This window comes from Centruroides sculpturatus, unplaced genomic scaffold (genome assembly GCF_000671375.1).
Source record: "Centruroides sculpturatus isolate CEXI.00-Female unplaced genomic scaffold, Cexi_2.0 scaffold1026, whole genome shotgun sequence".
NCBI lineage: Eukaryota > Metazoa > Arthropoda > Arachnida > Scorpiones > Buthidae > Centruroides > Centruroides sculpturatus.
The window spans coordinates 286,535-311,251 of record NW_019385283.1 but is presented as its reverse complement, the minus strand read 5'-3'; the positions used below and the strand labels follow the sequence as shown (position 1 = coordinate 311,251).

The following is a 24,717-nucleotide window of genomic DNA, read 5'->3' as shown; positions in this document are numbered from 1 at the left end:
CTCCAGTTAGAAAATAATTGATTTTTATTTTTATTAAAATGAGCTTAAGAAGAGTCTTTATTTTTGAATGGCATGTAGAAGTATGCTATTTCTTATATGACACTTACTTGTTAGTTCTAATGCATTCCATCAGACCACTCCTTTCACTTGACCTGTTTTGTGCTCTCTCATACTTTCTGGCTCTTTCCACGGCAAATCTTGATGAGTGGCCAGATTAATATTTTATCCTGCTTGCAATATTTAACTTCAAAATCATATCTATCACATTAACAATTTATAGTTTATAAAATTTCGGAATAATAAGTAAAAAGACATTTAAATATTTACATACTACAAATTATAATAATGTATTACTCTTTACAAAAGATACATTACTTTCTTTATGAAAATTAAAAATCCTTTTGTTTGTAAATAGTTTATAGTTGAATTTCATTTAGAATTTACTTTATAAATTGTATTTTGATAAATCCTTTTGTTAATAAACAAAGAAAAAATACCTCTTTCTATTGATCCAGATGTCTTTTGATGATCCAGAGTAGAACTCTGGATCATCAAAAGACTAAATAAAAATATTTATGCATAGAAGTAAACTGCTTTAAGATCATATAACCAGGTGTATCTTATAACTGACAAATTTTTTTATAAATGAATCAGGTTAAGTTATGATCTATTCAAATTATGAAATAATTCAAATAGTTTATTTATTTTTGAAAGCTTCAGTTTTATTGTCAGTTTTTCATTTAGTTACCTAATACAGTGAACTGTCGGTATAACGAAATTGAGGCAACCATTCAAATATTTTTGTTAAATTGAAATAAAGTCAAAAATGGAAGGATAAAATATTAATCTGTAATAAAAGTTTATCAAAAAATATCACTAGCAAACGACTAAAATAATGATATACGAGGGGTGTTCAAAAAGTATTGGACCTTTGGTCGGCAAAAATACATTTAGGCCTATTGATTTTGAGGTACAAAACCCTAATCTCCTTCAAAGTAGTCTCCTTGGTAATGTATACACTTCTCCCAGTGCTCCTGTCATTGCTGGAAACACTGCTGGAACGCATCGTTTGGAATGGCCATAAGCCGGTCTGTCGCGTTCCTCATGATGTCTTCCCTTGACTAAAATTGGGTTATTTTTAGTGGCATTTTCAGCTTGGGAAATAGCCAAAAGTCACACGGAGCCATGTCGGAAGAGTACAGAGCGTGACAAACCACAGGAATGTTGTATTTGGCGATGAAAGTCCAAATCAGATGTGCAGAATGGGCGAGTGCATTATCATGATGCAGCTGCCAAGTTTTGGTTGACCACAAAACCAGTCGTTTGCATTGCACAGCATAACAAAGACGACAAAGGACCTCCTGGCAGTATTCCTTTGTGACGGTTTGGCCTTGTGGTGTGTACTTATGATGCACCACCCCGCGGGAATCGAAAAAACTGTCAACGTGACCTTGACATTACTGTGGACCTGCCGTGCTTTTTTGGCCTCAAGGATCGTCCCCAAAAGCCTGCTGAATCTTGCGAATGGTTTCCGCTTGGGTATCCCCAAGATTTTGGCAAAATTGGATGCAATATCGCTGCTCACGTTGTTCAGTCATTTTCCAACTTAGTGGAATCCGACGAGTGCTCACTACACATCCTCACTCATAGGCTGACTGCCAGCGACTGACGCTTCCTGCAGGTGGGAAAAAATTCAGGACTGTGCATGATTGTCCCCTCCACAACTCCACCGAAAGAGACTCCCATGCATCATTGGTTTACGTGGGAAAAATAAAGATTAGATACTTTTTGAACACCCCTTGTAGTAGTGCCGATTAGTTGGAATCTTGCCTCTTTAATTGTTGTTTCTGCTTGAATCCATTATTTTCTGGTAAAAGAAGTCTAATTTTCATTTGTGTTGTTTCTTTAATCAAAGTTTATTTGATAAAATCCAGTACTGTGATACAGCATTCCAGTAGGCTGTCAGGCACGTCTTTTTGTTTAATTAGTTTTTGCACATTATCTAATATTTTATTATTCTATTTGAAAGAAAACTTTGGTTTTTTGTTTTTCTCCATTTCTTCTTGTTTCCTTAAAAAGAAACAAACTGTAGAGTAATAACATTAAAACATTAATTTTTAGATTAATTTTAACATCTATATGTGATGTTTATACTTGTCTAATGTTTAGTTGTTCTGGAGGTTATATAAATTTAAATTTGATCTTACAACATTCTAATTGTATCCAGCATTTTGGACCTTAAGCAGATCTAGTTGGATCGAAAACATTTGTCATAGCATATTTATATTAAATAATATTTGCTGGTATATTTTGAAGGTTTTGTTGGTGTTTTGTTATTTATTTCTGAGATGATTGTAAAATAAAACCATAACTAAGGATTAATGTTGCCAGACTGTTTGACATAATATTCATTATTTAATAATAACAAATGATTTATGCATTTATAGATTTTGTTATAAATAATACTATTCTTTCATAACAGACATATTTTTATTATGTTAAATTGAAATTTTTATTATGGCATTCGTTAAACTGAAACATTTTTGCATTGATCTGAATAGGAAATTGGCAAAGGATTCAAACTATATTCATTATGCTGAAAATTTCGTTAAACTGACTGACATTCTTTATACCTCATTTCACTGTAGTTACTTAAACATTTAAAAATAGTTTGTTGTGATATATTGTTTTATGTGATGTAATGCAAAATTACTTTGTTCTTACAAATTAAATTATGAGAATAAAACTTCTTGCTGTTAGTTTATTGTGATTGTTGTGACTTATTCTGATTGTATTCCATCTGTTAATAGTGATCTCTGATAATCACTTTTTATTGCTTTCTCTATAGTGTACAAGTAAACATTTTGTGAATTATTTTTTTATTCTAGAGTGATATTGTTCTGTAACAAAATTATTAAGAAATTATAGTAATAAAATTGACATTTAATTTGTCAGAAATATATCTTAATCTTACTGTGGTTAAAATAGCCTTCAAAGTTCTTACTTGTGCTTGTCTGTTTACCAAATGAAGTTTCTTTTTGTAGCAACCAATATTATGTGAACAGATTTTCTTTTATATTATTATAAGTCAGGGGTGCACAACCTGCGGCCCGCGGCCACATAAGGCCACTTATCAAGGTTTATGCGGCCCGCAGATGGTACAGGCCAAATCCCTTCTTTCAAAGTTTCTAAGTGTAGAACTTTTCCCTTTCACAAAGTCATTAGCACCCAACTGTTTTATAACTTTCCCTGAAGTGAGAAATGGGGGTTGTTCTATAAATAAGTGTATTTCTAGCTAACACTTTCTGGTTTAGATATCGAATATTTTAAGTCTAATACATAGTATTATAATGATTTTTTGAAGAATCAAATAAAATAAAATGATGTTAGAACGTCATTTCCGATGTTATCAGGAAGTTTCTATTTTGGCGGAAAATCTTCAATTTTATGCTTCGGAAAACTTGCTTATTCGTCTAAATAGCGTCAAATAACAAAAATAAGTGAAAATAGCGCTGAAAAACCATGAAAATAACGATTTTTTAGCATTTGTTTACATTCTAGATTCTGATTGGTATAGTCGAATTTGAATCAATCTTTTCTGAAAAGACGCTTATTCGTCAACCTAATGTCATTCAAACTAGAAAAAAACTAACCAGAGTTCAAAAAGGAATGTACAAAAAGCTATAAAACCAATAATTTACAACAATATCTCTCCATAGACAAAGAATAGAAAAAAAATTTTTCACATCAAATTTATTATTATTAAGTTGGACCAAGAAAATTAATACTGTAGTTGGAATAGAGTCATTACGACTAAAAGGAAGCCATTTGCATTAAAATATTTTGGATTTAATAATTATTACAAACCGCGTCAAGCCATAAACTTGTCAACAAAGAGGGTTGTAAAATGATTCCGTGTAGCTAGAAAGCTGCGGTTTTTTTTGTTTGAAAGAAAACAGATATATTTAGGTTATTTAAGTAGTAAATTAATTGGAACTTTTTATTTACTTTTATTTTTACATTCTTTTTTTCGTAAATTTAAAATTAAATTATTATTTTTAATTTTTATTTTATTTGAAATTTAACAGTCGTAAACTGTGATATATTTGTGACAGAAAACAAAAAACAGATTGATTCTAGTGCCAATTTGAAACGAGATATCGCAATTTTAATAATTGTATTTAAAATATTCAGATTTTCCGCTGCACCGCGTTAATCACTTTTGATTCATTTCTGAACAAGGGGCTAAAACTGACGAGCCATAAATATAATTTAGGTAAGAATGGTAACCACATTTATGATGGATTTGTGCCCTGCACCTGGCATGTTGACGATCTGACTCACAAATTCTGAGAAATGGTGGAGATGCCTGGACAGGGGTCAAACGAATTAAGACCTGCCTGGCCATTTGTCACGTGTGCGTAATAGTCTTCTGTCCCCGCCTCTTGGTCTTTGGTCAGTGGATACAGAACAAAGCATGTGGTAGTCTAGTTTGCCTTATCTCAAACACGATTCATTGTGGGCCTCAGAATTTTCGGCACAACGAGACATTGTTTTGCAGAGTGAACAGTATGGCGCGAGCATTAAACTCGAGGTCGATCGCGAGAATCGTCAATTTCAAAAAATGTGGATTAACAAGTACTGTTTTGTGCAACAGAACAACAGCATTATTTGCCTCTTGTGCAATGGAACAGTAGCAGTGCCAAAAGAATTCAACCTGAAGCGACATCATGAAAGCCAACACAAGGATTTCCTTCTGCAAGGTATGGAATACAAATGGAAAATCAAATCGTTACGACAATCACTAATCAGCCAACAAAATGTGTTCAAGAAACAATCTGGAGAATTGGATGCAGCTGTTGAAGCCAGCCTAGAAATATCTGCTTTAATAGTCAAGAATGGGAAACTTTCACAGATGGCGATATGATAAAAAAGTGTCTTATCATTGCAGGTGAGAAGATGTGTCCTGAGAAGACAAAGTGTTTTCAAACAATCAGTCTTAACCGCATGACGATACAACTGAGAATCTCGAAAATTGCATCAGACATTTCTGGCCAACTTAATATTTTAGTTGCAAACTGCACTTATTTTTCTTTGGCTGTGGGCGAATCCACTGACATATCATCAACAGCACAAGTGATTGTGTTTATTAGAAGTGTTTCACTAGATTTTATTGTGAATGAAGAATTTCTTGGCATGGCATCACTTTCCAGACATACAACTGGAGCATTTGCAACAAATCAGCACTGGACTTTGACAAGCTATCCAGCATTGCCACTGATGGAGCACCATCTATGGTTGGATGTGACAATGGCATGGTCACCTTGCTGAAAAACCACCTTGGGGACAGGCAAAAGGGTTAGTCCAGTATCATTGTATAATTCACCAACAGCAACTTTGTGCAAAGAAGCTGGGATTTGAACGTCTGCACAGTATCACAGTATCAGACATCTTTCACAGTATCAGACATCTGTCAGATGTCTGATACTGTGAACTTAATCCGCCTTCATGGACTCAACCATCGACTCTTCACATCATTTCTTGAAGAAATAGATGCTGATTATGCTGACCTGCCCACGTATACTGAAGTTCCACATATGAAGATGGATTACTCTGACCAAGTTAACACCCTCCTTACATCATTCAATGAGAGGTTTGGTGAATTCCAGAAATACAAGATCTACCTGCAACTTTTTTCAACTCCATTTGATGTGAAAGTGGAAGATGCCCCTCCAGATGTCCAACTTGAGTTGATAGACATCCAGTGCAGTGATGAATTGAAATCACAGTTCAAAAATTCTAATCTCCTCACATTCTACAAAGAACTGCCAGATACATCATTTCCAAAATTGAAAGACAATGCTCGATTTTGTGCAAGCATGTTTGGCAGTACCTATGTATGCGAACAGGCATACATGGGTACTGCCAAACAAGCTTGCAAGTTTTCGCTTATGAATTTAAACAAGTGCAAAACACGGAACAGATTAATCAATGAGAATTTGGAAAATCTACTGGTTGTTTCAACATCTGCCATTACACCAGACATCAAGAAGATTGCCGCCAGCATCCAATCTCAGCCATCGCATTAATCGCTTGGAGGTCCGGCCCCCAGTCAGTAAACTTAATCCTAATTTGGCCCTTCTTCACAAAAGGTTGTGCATCCCTGTTATAAGTATAATATGCATTCATTTTTACTTAGGCAAAATTTTAATAGTTTGACCTGTTATCATAAAATGATATAAAAACCTGTAAACAAAATGATCACAATGTTATTAGTATATGTAATTATAAATTATTCTGTAAGTTTTATATTAGTTAATATTTTAAGCATTTTAACATTGTCAAAATAATCGCATGTTGTTCAACTTGTTTTTGATGTTTTTTTAACTTTAGTTCTATTTGATACTGATTTATATAATTATTAATAATTTATACAATTAAATTATTTTTTAGGCTATTCACTGATTAAAGTGTTTGAAGATAGTAATTTTGAAAAATTAGGAAACTTTTATCATGTCACAGGTAAGTCAAAATTCAACTTGTCTAAGATTTTATTACTAGTATAGATTTCTTTTAATCTTCAAATATCATGTACTGATGAACCTCTATATTCGTCATTAATCTGTTCCTAAGGGTTTAATGAATATGGAAAATGATGAATATAGAAACAATTTTTTTCATAATAAATAACTGGTATTCAATTAATCCATTCCCATCCTAAAAAAGATAGAAGAATAAAAATTTTGTTCTTTGTAAAACCTTATCTTTATTGTACTAAATAAATACAGTATAGTGGTAGAAGGAGGAGAAGATTATTATTATTTAGAAGACATACCATCAATTAAAACATTAGGTAATTCCAATTATGATCTTGGCATATTAAATTCTTTGGCTAAATTGGAAACACTAGAGAGGTTGTGGCTGAACTTTTCATCTATAAAACGTGAACGTCAAATGTTGAGTGCTGCCGTCTTGTAAGCCTAGAAGTTTGATAATGGCATTTGGAATTTCGAGCATTATTCCCAATGATGTTCTAAAGGCCATTGTCAAACTTCTAGGCTTACAAGATAGCAGTGCTCAATGTTCGACGTTTTAGAGATGAAAACTTAGGCTGCAACCTCTCTACTTTATTCATTTTCAGACTTAGCAATAATGTTTTTATCTCTGTAGTTGTTTTAACAGCTTTCCTTTTTTGTCTTTTTCTTCAGTGTGCTTTGTTGGAACCATTGAAACTTGAGATTTTGAAAATAATTAACACAAGAAACCAAGAACACACATGATGACCACACAAAGCAGACTGATTAACTACAGCTAGTTGACATAGTGTTGCCAACTCAAAATTCAAATTTATAGCTAGACATTTTAATAAAAATATTTAAATCATATTGTTTCCATTAAAATTGTTTGATTTTTTATATCTAGATAGTATAAAAATAGCTAGGCCATTTTAATTTAGGTAATTTGCATAACTAGATCATTCATAAACTCACTAAATCAAAAATTAGCTAAATTGGCAACACTAAGCTAACACAGCTAGCTGATTGGTGTGAGTGTGTGATTATAGCATTACTGCTGTTGTTGCAAATTATGACAAATATCGAATATTACGAATATAGAGGTTCCACTGTATATCAATTTTGTTTACATATCAAATTTCTATTGATTTTTAAATGTAAAGATTACTATTACTGATTATTTTAATACAAATAAAAAAACAGTCTTTCTAAAAATTCTCAGACGATCATTATTTTATTTTCTTCAATGTTCCAGAACAAACTATAGACAGCCAGACTTTCCTTTTTAGACTACTCAGCTGCCCAGTTAAAAAGTTCCTTAAAAACACAGAAATCCAATTAAAATTTAAAAATTTCTTAAAAATTGGAAATGGTAAATCTTACAACGTCTTTAATGTTCTCATCCTTATCCATTCAGGATTTCGGCTCCTTTATATCTACTTAAAAATAGCTCTGACAAATGTAGATTATGCCTCAATGTCCGTCTGGTGACGAATTTTAACAATGTGTTTGAATTCCCATCGGAAAATAAAATTTTTTTAGAACAGCTGTTTTTTTGTTTGTATTAAAAAAAGTTTTTTTCATCTGATGGGAATTCAAAAACATTACTGATTATATTAATTTTAGTAGAAAAATTAATCTATACTAATATTATAAAGAGGTAATGTTTGTATGTATGTATGTATGTATGTATGTTAGTTTGTATGCAGCAGGTAATCTCCGAAACTACTCATCCGATTTCAAAATTCTTTCACCAATATTTAGAATGGAACTTCAGGGTGGACATAGGCTGTATATTATTCCGTTAAACATGGGGGATGGACAGTTCTTTACGGTAAGCCTTACGGAAAAGGTTACCGTAAAGAACTCTGCTTCTATTTATACCATTTTAGATGCAGTTTTTTCCGTTTTTGATTGCGTTTTAATAGAGTACGTCAACAGAATGTACACTAAGAAGGGATTTTTCGATATTCCCCCCGCGGGGGAGAGAGACAGGATTAAGGCTTACTCTGAAAAACTTGGCTTCTATTATACTATTTTAGATGCGGGTTTTTGCGTTTTTGATTGCGTTTTAATAGGGTACGTCAACAGAATGTACACTAAGAAAAAATTTTTCGAAAAATTTTCCCCCACTGGGGCAGTGTTATACATTTATAATAGATACATTTTGAGCCACAACAAGGCGTGGCGGGGTCTGCTAGTAATAATATATACAGTAATTTTGAACAGGTTTTATTACATATTGAATTCTATATTTTATGTTCATATTTTTAGTATATTCAAATTTTGTTAAACTCATTACCATCATAAACATAAATACACTGCTGGATAAAGGCTGTTGGAAATGTTATTCTTAGCATTTATCTGGATTTTAGCTTTTATAATATACTGTAACTACATAGATTTAGACATTGGTTTTATTTGATCATGTGGTTTGTTTGTTTTTCAGAATACTACAAATGAAGAAGTTTCAACTAGTGGAATTAAAACTGAAAAGGTAATCAGAAATTTTTTTTAGATACTAGTTAAACTATTAATTTTTTTAAGCTTACCAAAAAAGTGTGATTATTAGAATACTGTTTAAAAATACTCAGAAAAAATAAAAGGACTCGTACTGTATATTAATTTTATTCTAATATAAATTGATAGGAATTATAATCATAATAATTTTGAAAAGTACATTTTATATGCATTTTATAAACATAGGACTAAATTTCATGTAGTCTTACATGTTATCTATATTATTACAGTGAATGTTTCACTTCAATTATATTAACAGTCAGTTTCTGAGACATAGTATATTAAAAATAAAATTTATCATTTGAAATAGATTTCACATTTTGAAAATAGTTTGGTGTGATTTTAATTGAGAATTTATTTTTGTTGTAATTTTTAAATCTCTGAATTCACTAAAGTACACTTGGTTTTTGAGATATCAAAACCCAAAACAGTGTGAACGTAATATAGGTTCTATATCATTAAACATGCATCTACAGGAAATTAGTATTAAATAATAAATGCATCTTTAGATGCATTTTATTGTTATGTTTACAGTGCTTCATGATGATCACATTTTTAGATATATTTGTTTGACTCCACTATCAGGGTATAGAGAACTTCTTTTACCTTTTTTTTTCTTCAACTATGTAATTGCAAAGCATATCTAGCTAAATAGAGGTTTAATTAGCATTGCTAATCTGGCCTAACGTAAAGTCTCCTGTTTGTCTAACTACAATCAACTGAAAACTTAGAGAATTGAGAATTTGTTAACAGTTTCTGATGGATAGTTATGCACCATTGTAGAGACAAGGCCTATGCCTAATGAAGTGCATCACCCAAATGCAGTTGGCTTTAAGAGTTTGCTGTAGCATATTTAGAGCATGTCAAATTTCATTGCCTTTCCTCTTTATTAGATCTTTCACTTCTCTTTCACAAACTCTACAACTTGTTCATCAGATGACTTCCTTTTTGAGGTTTATTGAATTTCTTTCATGAAGTCTTGCACTCAAAAATAGCCTGTTAATGCTGTTACACATCTAATATTGCTCTCTGCTACATCATATTTTCATTCAACTTCTTTGTTCTTTTGTTGTTCAGCAAAGCAGATAACTGTACACTTAAATTTAGCTTTGTAGGCAACTTAACTGTTGTTTATCATTTGCACAGCTTGCTGTAGTTCAAAATAAAACAATGTTTACCTTTGTCAATTAGTAAATAAAATGTTGGTAATACCAATTCTAAATAAAGTATTAGTAATTTAATTTTAAGACAAAGGTTAAAAAGAAAGGAAGATGACATGAAATAATGTTTTCTAATATAATCTTGTAGTGTTTAGCAAATTCTTATCTGATGATATAGATTGTTAACATTGTATTGGGTTAATTTTTCCTGATTCCATTCTCAATTAGGTACACTGTATATAATGTTTAATTTATAACAAAAATCTACACTGCTTTTTCAGATTAGATCCTATAACATGAAATTGTAAAACTGTTGTTCAGTTTTATAAAGTTTTGATGTTTCATTTTAAGAATGTTCTGTAACTAAAGCTGGACAAAAAAATACCAAAAATGTTTTTATATATATTGAAACGTTTTTTCCCTTCTTATTGTGCTTTGTCCTTACAGAATATGAACTACTGTCAATGATATTTGCATCCTATCCATGGTTTTCTTGAATAAAGTATATTGATGTCTTACACTAATCACATAAGTTTCTCATATTTTTAACTTGTTTGATCTGACAAAGAGAGGTTCAGATGTTCAGGTCTCTGATTTGAAATAAACTCTGTGAGAGTGTAGCTGTTAACACAAAGAGCTCCTTGTTTAAATAACAGGACCTACTTCTCAAGCATTTCTGAAAAATGGGCCTTTGAAAATTGAATGTTTGTTTACTGATACACAATTGTTTTGAATTTTAATTTGTTGTGAGATTGTACCATAAACTATTATTATATCTATCTGCTTTCAATGCAAATTTACAATAATATGAATATCCTTTCACTAGTCCTATTATAAGATTTAAACCAAAATGTCATGTTTAACCTGATCAAATGCTTAATGTACGGTACATAGACATCCACTGACACATTCTGCACTGCTGTATAAGAATATTATACTAAATAAGGTTTCTCTTGTACAAAGTCCATTCTGAAATCCAAAATCACTCAAATATTCTTCACATTTCTGATATATTCTAGCCTGGCTCTTCAGCATATGGCTTATCAAACTTATTGTTTTATAACCATTACATATTTTAGCATTCGATTTCTAAGGAACTGTAATAAATTCTGATTACATTTTTCTCATTACTAAAAGCAACATTTTCCCAAAATTCGTTGTTTGTGACATCTTTGCAAAAGTGAGTAGCCAGAAAATGTACTTTCAGTTGCTTTCATTTTCATATACTAAATGATATCTGATGCTGTCATAACTGTAAGAATAGTTTTTGAGCTGATTGGAAGCTTCAATTGCCTTGTAATGTTTATAGCAGACTCATTTGTAGTGCTTGCACATCTCAAAATCATTTTTTTTTTCAAGTAGATAACTTAATCAGTTGTTCATTGCATGATTTCCTTCCATAATTGAAGAGCTTATTTTCAAAGTGACATATCTTCACTTTTTATTTTTTTTAGTTCATGGCACCAACATGTTGATAATATGCTTCTCTATAGTGCTACAATACTTTTTCTCCCGAAACAGGTGTTTCTTCTGTTGAAAAATGTATCAAAAAATTGGTTTTCTTTTCAAATTTGAAGTTTTTTGTTCTGTATTTATTTCCAAACTTTTGCATTGCCCATACAGCCAATTATAAAGTGTATTTTGGTCACATGTCTATTTCACAGTAACGATTTCTTTCTGAAGGGCAAGTGCTATTGTGTTTGATTGTTTTCTTAATTTTTCTTTAATGTCTACATTTTTTGAAGAAGTTCAAAAAGTATTTAGTCGATATGCTAGTGTACTTTTTTATAGAAATTTTTGTAAGAAAATCAAGAAAATTAATTTGTTTTGTGATGGATGCAGTGCACAAAACAAAAATTACACGTTATTAGCAATGCTAAGTAAACTTTCAGATATATAATCTCAAAAATTACACTATACATATCTGGTGTGGGGTCAGTTATTTACCCATAGATAGGGCATTTGAAAGGGTAGAAAAAAATGTTAAAAAAAAAAACCGAACTGCTTCTTTTACCAGTAAGTCGACATAGTTACAGCAGTCTCTAACTTGAAAGTGTTGTGCAAGTGTATTGTCAGTTGAAGAGGCATTCCAGGCAGATTTGGTGGTCTTGGAGGGGGCGTGCATCCCAGCAGATCCTACAACATCCAGGTTCCAGAGTGGTCACATTTTACTCTGACAGCCAATTGTTGCTTCAGGCCCTGAGTAATGGGTACCATAAGGACATGCTGGTACAGAAGATCAGAGGTAGGGTACTGAGGGCAAGGCACAAATGACATGTTGCCCTGAGGTGGGTCTGAGGCCACATCAGGATCCTGGGTGACGAGCATGCCAATCAACTCGCCAAGGCTGAAGCCACGGACCCATTTGTAACGAGGATGGTCAAACCCTCAACTACCTTTATAACAGGTACTCTACTGCAATGATCAGTGACATACTGGCAAGAACACTGGACTCAAAGTACAATAGGTAGGTTAACCTATGCCTTTGTGATTGAAGTTGGCCATACTCCAGTGTGTAGTGACTGATTAATGATGCAAATACTGACCGGACATGGGAGGTTTCACTACTTCAAGTTCAAGTTCAGACAAGGAGATGGTAGCTGCTCCTTTGGGTGTTCTCATGGTGACGCAAGGCACTATGTACTTGACTGTCCTCTTACTGAGAACTTCCGCCGAGGGGCTGACCAAGTCGACTGGTCTAAGCCTTCAACAAATACTTCAAATGCTAGCAGATAGTAAAGGAAACTAAAGGAATAAATGGAAAAAGTAATAGGTCTCTTTGATCTATAAGCTCAGTGGATTTACTGGGCAGGCCTCTTTTCTAGGGGAGGGGGTCCCACTGACTGTTAATATGAGCTGGTCTCTCAAAGGTAGAGAACTCTAAGTGCAGTACAGGCTGCACACAAAACTGTATTTGAACGCTAGACGGTCATACCCAAGAGTGAGGATGGTTGGTCCCCAATGGTTCATACAGAGCCAAAGCATTTAACTCAGGTCTGGCTGTTTAAGTCCAGACACCTCAGAAAATGCTGGGTGCCCGACCTACCTATGATTAGAGTAGTCTCTGTGAATCCTGTAGTGCCAATAGGCGGAGCAGGGACAAAAGTGTTGGAAATATGAGACTACAATAACATTTTTGAGCGTACAAGACAAGTACACATTCTTGGTAATTGGAAACTTCATTAATACATTAAGACAAAAATGGATTTTAAAGTATCTGAAAGTGATCAGAATATAAACTCTAAATATGTTTGTTGCAAACAGCACTATTCTGATAGATCAGGAATGTGCAAATATACAATGTTAAAAAGAGGTTTAAAAATGGTCATGTCTATTAGTTGATTTGTTTGATTGGGAAATAAAGTTAATCTCGAAAAGACGATGTGCAGAAACTTTTAAATAAACTGGGAATACGTGATGGGCATACTCAATGACATTTTACAAAAAATGTTTTCTTGTTTAGAAAGTGATTGATTCTGTGACAGAACAATTACAATATGATTTTTATTAATAATTTTATGTAATCATTAGGTTTTTATTTTCTTTCTTTTGGAATTAGTAACTTTTTAAATGCTGTTTTTTTATTATCTTCAGTCATATGAACAAGGTTTGTGTGATTTTCATTTTTGTTTTGTATCTTATTTCGTATATTCTCTTTTATATTTATTTATTAAAAGTTTTTTGACCATGTATTTGTTGTTTTTATTACATTATCCATTTAAATGCTGCAATTTTGTTCCAAAGTGGTTGAAGTCCATGATTTGAAGTACAACCATATCCTTTGCTTTGGGATTTTTTTCACTGTTAAACCTATATTTGGAATATAAAAATAAAGCTCTGTACCAATAATTAAGTTTTTACCTTAATATTTAAAGCAATTATTTAAAATTTGTATTTTCTGGAGATACGTCATTTTGGAAATAAGCTTGTCAATTGTCAGGATCTGTTTAATAATTTTTCAATTTCACGTTCTGATTACCCATTCTGTTGGTTTGCTAGTTTGTCCCTCTTTATAATCAATTAATGTTTTGCTAGCACCCATTTTGAAATAAAAAAACAAGAAGAAAACATAAATTAGTTAGAACAAATAAACTATGTACAGTTCTTACACAGTATATTAAAATATTTTGAAATCTCAAACTTTTATTCAGTGTATTATTATTATTATTCAATGTATAGAAGAAATTTTAAACTTATTATTTTTTTCTAAAAATATTAATAAATAGTGAAACTTATTAAAATATATTTGCATGCTGTGTTTAGTCATTGTCATAACTCAGGAACGTTTTACTGAGAAAGTCATAGGTGGTGTTAAATATCTGTTCTTACACACTACATCATAATATTGCTATTATCTAAAACTAATTTCTATCATAAATCACAAATTATTTTAAAACATTTTCTATACATTAAACTGGAACTTAATATAACAACATAATTATAATAACTATGAAACAGTTATTTATTATAATATACAGAGTAATATAAAGTTTATATAACATGCTGCTAATGAGGTAACATTTCATATATTAGGTTTACTACATAATTAAGAATACTGTTTGCATTTGTGTTCAGTTATAATGAATCAACTTAATATTTTTTTTTAGTTTGTGTTAAAATCAGCATTTCTTAAGTTACTTGAAAGTGTTGGTGCAAGTGGTAAATTATTTACATTATCTCAGGTAAATATTTGATTATTATTTGAATACATTTGATTACATGATATTCTTACTGTAATTTTAATAACCTTTGTTTTTTAGATATTGGGCTTTATGAAAAATTATATAATAGCTCATAATTTGTATGACAAAAAAAATCCCAGACAAATTTTTTGTGAAGATGATGATCTGGGTAAAGTTTTAGGTGTGAATAAATTTACTATAGATGATGTTATGTGAGTAAAGCATTAATTTTTCATTCAATTTTACCTTAGTCTACTGTATTGTGTTACTGTATTAATTTTCACAATATAGGTATATAAGTTACTTTATAAAAAAAAAAAAATTTTAACCACACTTAAGAAATCCTGTGCATGAGTCTCTATGTAATATATTTTTTCAAAATATATCAGCATGTAAAATTTCAAAGTGTGACTTACTTAAATTTAGATACACACTTTTTTTTAATTAAATTTTTAAAATTATATCTTGAACTTTTCAGTAAAGATATATAAAAATTTGAATTTCCATTGAATTGAGACAAATACTTGATTATATCATTTTTGTAAGCAAGTAATTTTCAAATCAATAACTATTATTTTACATTTGGACTTTATTTGGAGTTTATTCTATCCTATGATTTTAGTTTAAAACAAGGCTGAACAACTTCAGTGTTCAGTATTGTTAAGTTAGATCATGTTAAGTTCATTTGTTTTTAAACAGGCAATTATTATTCTTTACTTAGAATTTATATGAACATTAAATGGGTGTGTATCAAAGCAATGACAATGGAGATGAATTTCAAAGGAGAGTGACACAAATATTACTGTAACAGAAGTGACATATCATAATAGTGACTATGTTAATCTATAGTTAAAAAATATAAAATACAGTAAAACCTGTCTATGGCGACCACCCACGGTTCCTTCAAAAAGTGGTCTTTTAGACAGGTGGTCGTCCAATACAGATGGTCCTGTAATAACGTATTTCCGTACGTATTTTGCGCATTTTTTAGCCATTTCTACTAAACAAAACTCGAGGTGAGCAAAAATAAGCGAATTTTTTCAACGATAGGGCTATATTGGTATTGTATTTTATTTTAAAGATTAATACAATACTCGCATTTTCTCGATTATAATGCACACTTTCTTTTTTCCCACTTAATTAATTCGACTCGTCCTCTCCTCAGTTACGTGTATTACGTCATCAATGTACAAGCGCGTCCTATCTCTCCATCACTTTGCTTTTGGTTTTCGTTAGTTTAATCATATTTTAACTTTAAAAATATTGTATTTTCTTAATTAATTAAGTACAATAAGAAAAATTATTAATTAATAATAAAACGATTTTATTATTTTTTCTCATTATACGATTTCATTACAATCGCGGAATCGAAAAAGGAAGTAAAACCGATTTTTACATTAATGCGTTTATTGTTTTTTNTTAATTAATTAAGTACAATAAGAAAAATTATTAATTAATAATAAAACGATTTTATTATTTTTTCTCATTATACGATTTCATTACAATCGCGGAATCGAAAAAGGAAGTAAAACCGATTTTTACATTAATGCGTTTATTGTTTTTTGAATATTTTGCCTGCAAAAATTACTTGGATATTATTTTTCTAAAAGTATCGTGGAAATAAGGTAGATTGATACAGAAACTATTTATCGCGCATGTACTGTATATGAGCTTCAAAATAAATAAATAAAAATAGATTTTGTCAAACGATGAGATCAGCCGATTAATTCTATCGTGTACAATATTTTATACCCCAAGGAATATACTGTAGGTCTAGGGTAAAATCAATTTCGTTTTTCCACAGTTAAATTTCGCTGCTAATTGCTGGTGTGATAACTTTAATTAATTAATAACACGATCTTCTAACGACAGCACATTTCTTTCGTTTTTGGACATTTTCCAACAAACTGAAATGAATTTCCTTTGTTGTTAGACTAATTTATTAACACCTGCACCTAATTTCAAGGGTGGGAGAAGTGGCCGGGATGGGTTCGAACCAGAGTTTAGACTAATTTATTATATTTGGAGGGGAAACGTTGTTGAGATGGGTTTTTACAATAGTTTAGACCAGATACATTCGCGAAAGTGGTCGCTTATTACAGGTGTTGTATGTTGTTCCGGACCAAAAATCGATGCCCGCGGTCGCGTTACACAGGTGGTCATTTAATACAGGTAACTTATACGAAGACTCTATGAATAAACTATTCCGTGCCAGAAATTTTTGCCCGTTTTGACAGGTGCCCGACGAATGCAGGTGGTCGCCTAAGCAGTTTTCACTGTACATTCATTTGGTAGCAAAAATAGACTTGTTGTATATTAAATTTAATTTTCACAATCTAATAATACACAACATTGAAATTCTTAGAAATATATTTTTTTATTTTTGCAAATTATTCATATTTAATCTTAAATATCTTAAAAATACTTCCTTGCTGACATTCGGATGGCATATATCTACTAACAGTAATAATTCTAAAATAATAATTATTAATTAACTGTGAGTTCAAAGATGATTTTAATGATGAAATAATAATAATATAAGGTTGAGTTGAATAATTTGTATTAATTTTTAATTGTTACTTGTCTAATTTGTCACTTAAATTTTTTTAATACTTTAACTATTTTAACATATTTAACTGTTGCTTTATTTGATTTGATATGTCTCTGTAGTATATTTCATTATTAAAGATACCACTTCTGCAGTACAGCATTTATGAACTTCTTTGTTACACTAATCTTTCATTATATCACTACTTTAAAAAGAATTGCATTAAAACAAATACTTGTGTGAAAATTTAGCAATAAGAAACTTAAATGCATTATATAAATCAAAATTAAAATAATGCTAATGCATTTATGACTATTTGAGTAGGTTTATTAACATGAAAATATTTTTACTGAAGTCAGGCAGCAGGTTGCATGCATCCCATAGATATTCCAGGTACCCCTAGTTTAAAGTGTTTAAAATCAAATGTGGTATTCCACAAAAACCTTTAAATTAATTTTACATTGAAAGATATTTTAGTTCATCTGTATTAGAAATTGAGTTTATAGATAAAGCTAACATTTTAAAGTGTGATATCAACTTTTCATAATTGAATTAGTGATAAAATTACCATTCTGTAATTATTTTAAGTCTAATATATAATTTCATCTAATGTTTCTATCATTAACTCAGTTATGAGAGGCTGCCATTATGCTTTAAAATGTTAGCTTTATTTATGAGTTTAGTGACAGATGAAAGTAATTATTTTATTAGAGGAATAAATTTCATTATTTAAAGTTTATTGTAATTCACTTAGTATCACTAGAATTTATATTCATAGGGTTTCCTTTAAATGAAAAAACTAAAACAATTAAGTTTTCTAAAAATTATTAAATGTGTTTAGAAAAAGTTTGGGATGAAAACATGTTAAGCATGTTAATTTTACTTAAAATATAATAACAAAGAAAAACTTGTGACTATCATTTTGTAAATGCTTAATACATATATTAAAAATGCTTGTTTACAAGAGGGATGATTATCACATACAGTGAAATCACTACTTATAATACAATTTATTGAAAAAACTTGATTTTTTTAATTTATATGATAGATTAATAGATTATATTGAATATGATTGAGCTAACACTCGATTTTATGTAGAATTTTACATGTGCTGATTATTTAGTTATACTTAATGTTGATAATTTATGTTATTTAGGAAATTATTAACACGTGTATTATATCGTTTACCACCCACTACCAAGGACAGTTCTGGTAAACTATTTTTAATTACTACATTTATTCTGTAATCTTTATATCATTTTCATTAAAAAGCTTAAAATTAATAAATAAATAAAACCTGATACAAACTTTTTTTTAAAGAGTCTTCAGAGAATTCACAAATTGATAGCATCAAGAGACCATCAGGTTAATAACTTACTTTTTGTAATTATTATTAACTTGTAAAGTTTTGTAATTTAAAGTTTTATTTATTATTAAATAAAATAAAAATAAAATATATTAATACCTTTTCAGCAACAGAAAATGTTGAATGTAAAAGGCAGAAGCTAGATGATCATTCTTCAGCAAATGTTAGACCTAAATCACCCATAATCATTTGCATCCCTGATAAACCTGATTATGATAGTACATGTGAAACAGATTATAGTATACAGGTATTGATAGTTAATATTTTATCCTTGGTTGTAACTTTACCAGAAAATTAATTTGCTATAAATTTATTTTTAAGAAACACTGTTTACTAAAATGGAATTTTAAAATAACAAATATAAATTATGAATGAATTAAAAATATGACAAAATGGTTAAACAATATAATGAAATATTTTCTAATGAAATAAAATAGTGGATTTTGCATATGAAAATGCTTTCTAAGATAGTTAATTCCTTAAATATATTAAAGTTACTGAATACGAATAGAAAAAACTTAATTGAATTTAATTATCTTTGAGTCTTCTATTAATGTGTTCAGTTTAAGTTCATTTTATGTGTATTTTTAAGCAAAAATAAAAATAATATGAAGCAATTTAATTATAATGAAATTCTTTGTTAATTATATAGTATTTAGTTTCTTTATTAAAGAAACAAACACCAAGTCATTTATTCAGTTTATTAATATTTTTAAAAAGTCATAGAAATTTATAATTATGAAATGTTTTAAATTAATGGGTTATTTTAAGATTTATTAATATCTGCTTATTTACCTAAAGTAGTTGTAAAGTAAAAAGTAATTCACTTTTAAAAATGATATATGCAAGATAAATTTAATTTATGCTGCATTAACTACAAGAAGAAATATAAACAGTAGAAACTAGATTAAGCTATGAATATTTATGTAAATTCAGAAAACTTAGTTTCTTGATGATGATTTTATTTCTGATTGATCAGTTCTTTAAGAATTTATTTTTCTGCTTAGATTGGGTCAGGACTAACCTTATAAATTAATAAAGTGATTGTTTGTTTTTTTTTATTTTAAAATAACAATATAAAAATATTCTCTAAAATAGCATTAAAAATATTAATATATTTATTGAATAAGTTTCTTATTCAACAATAATTGTAACAATAATGTTAATATTCAACAATATACAAAAAACATGATATATAATGAAATAACTTATTTCTGTGTTAAATAAATAACAAATACATTTAAAAAGTGATTGAAAGTTGAAGTGAATAAATAAGTTAATAAACAGCCTGAAAATTTATTAATTCTTTTCAAACTTTCAAGAACTTTTTTTATGTATTTCATCTTTAAAAAGAAAATTTTTAATTAATTCATTATTATTTTTTTTTATTTTTAGTTTAATTTAGAAATTTATACATTCTACTTTTCAAATTGGATAATGTTGAAGTTTGACATATTTAAAAAAAAAAAGCTATAATTAAATAATTCTAGTGAAAAGAATAACCATTATATGTATTAATAATAAAAGTTATTTATTACAAAAAGTCATTATTTAAGTTAGATTAATGAAAATTGAATTAGAATGAAAAGTAGAAGTTTAATTGTTTTTTAAACTAGTCTTTTTCAGATTTTATGCACTATTAGATTAATAGACTAAATTATGATTTTGTTCCAAAATTTGTTTCATTAATACAGAATAAGCTTATTTATAAGAAATGTTAAAATATTCATTTCGAAAATTGTCATTTTATAAATTACAGATTTTAATTTATCTGAAAAATGAGTTATTGTTACTAAAGCAGTATAAAAGAAAATTAATAATAATCTTTCCTTTAGAATTTAAAAGTTCTGTGTAAGAATAAGGAAATATTTTTCATGGCTAGATAATTCATTTCGTAATGAATAAAACTTGTCCCTGAAAACATTTTTAATGATTATAACAGTAATAAATGAAATGATATTTTAAATTTATTTTTACTTTAAAAATACATAAATTTGTGACTGTTCTGAATATATAAGTGAAAATTTTCCAGTAACAAATATTCCGTTCAATTTACAGAGCTTTAATAATTAATTAGAATATCAAATATTCTCAACTGTTTATTTCTGTGACTGAGACTGTAACTTGATATCTCTTCTCTTATTACAACATTGCAGATAGTTTTAAATCTCAAAAATGCATTACTATATATGGTTTGTGACCAGAGTGAAATTGAAGATTGAACTTTACTATTAAGTAGTTTTTTAATTTATTAATAGAAGAGAGTTTTAAGAAATGTATATATTTCAATAATTGCACTAAACAATGTTTGACTGTAAGTTACAATCAAAAAAATAAAAGTTAATATTGAAAATTTTCAGTTATTAATGAAAAATAGGTTGGACATTTGTAGGTCAAAACATATCAGAGATTTAAACTTTGAAAATTATTTGTAAATAGTTTTTTTTTTTAATTTAGTTAACCTCTTTATTTCTTCAGTAACTTGATTACTATTTTTTCTGAGATTTATTTAAAATGTTTTTTCAAGAATGTACATAATTTGTACAAAGATTTTTAAATTCTGAAGGAATATGTTATAAAATCGTAATCTAAATATTGTAAATTCATTTTATTATACTAATATAAAATTTAGTTGTTTATTTTTGAATTAATATGTTTTTTCCCTGCAGCCAAGTTTAGTTTTTTTAAAAATAATCAATTCTAACAATGCTATTATATCAAATACTTATTTAAAGAATATATATTAATTTTTTAATTTTAATACTAATAATAAATAGTTGGTTTTTATTCATAACTGAGAAGTGTATTATTATAAAACACATTTTTTTGTTGTACAAAAATGTTATAAACTTAATTTTATTTTTAAAAAATATTTTGATAACTTTCTACTAAAAATATTTACTATTATTTTGTATTCTGTACAAAATTAATATCTTATTACACATATTAATGAAACATATCCACAGTGTATTAATATATTTTAACATTGAGTTGAGAATACTGGAAAATATGACATCAAAATTTTGTAAACTAATATGATTGATTTTATACTAATTAAACAAATTAATACTTTTAATTTTTATTGGATTAAAAATGTCTTACTGAAATAAGTATGTAAAATAAATGTGTGTGTAAAGATTTAGTACTGATTTAGTAAGTTTGAAACAACTGCTGAAAATGATGAATTAATTCTTCAGGTTTAATGAATTCTTGAAGTAATACTTTGAAGATTTTTTACTGTATGATTTTATATAATGAAAGATATATGAGTTGTTTTATTTTTATAAATTAATTTTTTGATATGTCATCAGCTTATTTTATTATTTTTGCTATCTTGACATTAATTAAATTTAAAAATCAAAACTATTATGAGGTCAGGAAACTAGTAAAAAATTGATGTGAACTGATGAATACATGTTTTTTTGCTATTGTATATATTGCATGATTTGTATGTGTATGTATGTATAGCCATGTCTATACATGTAATGTTAAGAATCATAAAAATAAAAGTGAAATATTTCCTGAGTGATAATCTATCAAAATTTAAATCTATATTGGCAATATTGTTAAATTAAAATGTTATGAGTGTGATAAAAGAGGACAGTAACTCTTTCTGTTTGTTCAGGTCTAACTTAAAAAGTTTTGCTTGAAAGTTTTGATGATATTTAATTTTCTTCTTACTTATTTTCAATTAAAACTTTTTGATGTTCATACAGAACTTTTAGAATGCTGAATTATTTAAACTTTTAGTGTTTTCTGTTCTTTTAAGACCTAAATTATAAGCACAATCTCAAACATCTTTTTACTGTGCGGTGTGCTAATCACAGCACCAGCTGGGGATGACTCCTATGCCCAAGGCCTAAATGCATCTCCAGAATGGCACTCAGCTAGCTAACATTTTTATTCAGTGAGGTATATACTTATGTATATATTTACTTACTGGATAAAAAGATTAGCTAGCTGAGTACCATTCTGGAGATGCACTTAGGCTGTGGGTGTAGGAGTTGTCCCCAGCTGGCACTGTGATTAACTGTGTAAGGTTGTATCTAAATTTAAATACAGTATATCTAGAAGCGAAGGCTTGTTGGAGTCCAGGTAGTGCAACTGACAAGTGAATCGCATGGCAAGTGGAGGCTGTGGGTTCATGCCCCACCCCAGGCCAGTTCTTTTCTTTCAGATCATCTTATTTTATTTAGATATTATTTTTGTACTTTTGACTGTATTAATTCTCTCAAATGTACTATTCAGATATGTTTTAAAATAAAGCCAAATTACAAATAAAGTGAACATCATTATTGGTTTATGGAAGTTTTACTTGTCTAACATTAAATCAAGTATCATGCAGCAATACAGATTTTTAGCATTAGCTTCATTTGTTTTTAACAATATTGTTATAAGAAAAATAATAGTTAATCAAACATTCTGATTTATCTTTAATGGTACAATTTTAGTACATTGTTGTCTGTATTTCATTTATTATTCACTTATGTATATAAAAGTGAATTGCCTTTAGGTTTAATTTGAACATTAAAATAAACAACTACATTAAATCAATTTATACAGTTAAGTCTGTTAAAAGAATTTCTATACAAAATACTATTTTTCCTCTTTAAATAATCTAATGTTGAAATTTATAAAATTTTCTATTTAATGCAACTACTATTTATAGTTAATACATTTTGTTTTCTAATCATTCTTTCTGTAAGTACACTTTCTCTATAAATACAGCTGGATTGGTTATAGTGTTGCTGTGCTCGAAGAGAAAGATGCTTATGGATTTTATTTATTCAAATTTTCTCAAATAAATGCATTTTTTTTTTTTAAATAAATTAATATATATTATATATATAAGTCACACAGTTTAATGTGTTATTTTTACACATGCGTTCTCTTAGACAAATTATGTGGTGACATTAATATATTTCCAATGTGTTTGTTGTTTACTAATTTGGATAATAAAGCTGTTATAAATTATAAGATAATGTGATTACATCAGATTAAATGATTTATATTAGGACATTAGATATTTTGTAGGTGTGATAATATTGTTCTTTCAGCAAAATATAGTGGTGATCCATCTATATTTCAAAACTTATTAGATTTATTTCTGTTTGTAAAGAGTACAAACATTCTAAATAATATTATATCAGTTTTATTATAGTTTTCCTAATAAACAGATGTAGGTTATTTTGATATTATATTTCTCAGTATTCTTGATATCTTTCAAAATTTCATACTTTTATTTGAAATTTTAATTTAAAAAAAATGATGTATGCAAAATAAAAAAAATGTAAAGAAAAACAGGCTTGATCATCAAATTTGTGAAGGAAAATGACAAAAATAATCTATTATATAATGGATTTTTTAATTCAAAATTGGTAAGAGTAATTTGTGTTTTCCAAATTATAAATTGTATATATTTTTATACTGTACTTTATATGCATAATATTTTTAATTTAAAAATTAACAAGAAAACTTTTGAAATAAATCATAAAATAAACTACACCAATATAAATCCAGCAGAATTTAATAAAATAAAAATGTTTTCAATCATTTTTCAATGATCATCTTTAGTTACCAAAAATAGAATATTAAAAATTTTTAAATAAAATTTAACATTTAAAATAAGTTCAGGTTTTAAATTCATTTATAAATTTTATACTCTTTTTAGTTTTTATTATGCAAACTTTATATAATATAGAAAAGCTGATTTATTACCAAAATTACATCATAAAAATGTTTAAAATGCAATTGTTTTATTTCAGAATTTTTGACCTATGTATTTTTGTACATCACTAATAAAGTGATGTTCTGTTAGACTATATTATTTCAGTTCTTTCTACCATTAGCTGTAATTTTCTAAATTTTGTTTTGTATGTAATTCAAATATTTTTATCAGCTTGATTATGAAAATTAACTAAGATGG

The 24,717-nt window shown here is 28.6% G+C and overlaps 1 protein-coding gene across 1 annotated transcript in view; it reads left to right on the top strand.

Moving 5' to 3' along the window:
* The window catches only part of LOC111637161 (E3 ubiquitin-protein ligase Mdm2-like), a 53,779-nt gene that overhangs the window by 4,638 nt on the left and 24,424 nt on the right, over positions 1-24,717 (top strand). The window contains exons 3-9 of the mRNA XM_023382585.1: positions 6,454-6,522; positions 8,965-9,012; positions 14,803-14,877; positions 14,956-15,089; positions 18,582-18,637; positions 18,746-18,790; positions 18,899-19,038. Of these exons, the coding sequence (XP_023238353.1) occupies positions 6,514-6,522; positions 8,965-9,012; positions 14,803-14,877; positions 14,956-15,089; positions 18,582-18,637; positions 18,746-18,790; positions 18,899-19,038 (507 nt within the window). The 5' untranslated portion in view covers positions 6,454-6,513. The remainder of the gene's footprint in view (positions 1-6,453; positions 6,523-8,964; positions 9,013-14,802; positions 14,878-14,955; positions 15,090-18,581; positions 18,638-18,745; positions 18,791-18,898; positions 19,039-24,717) is intronic.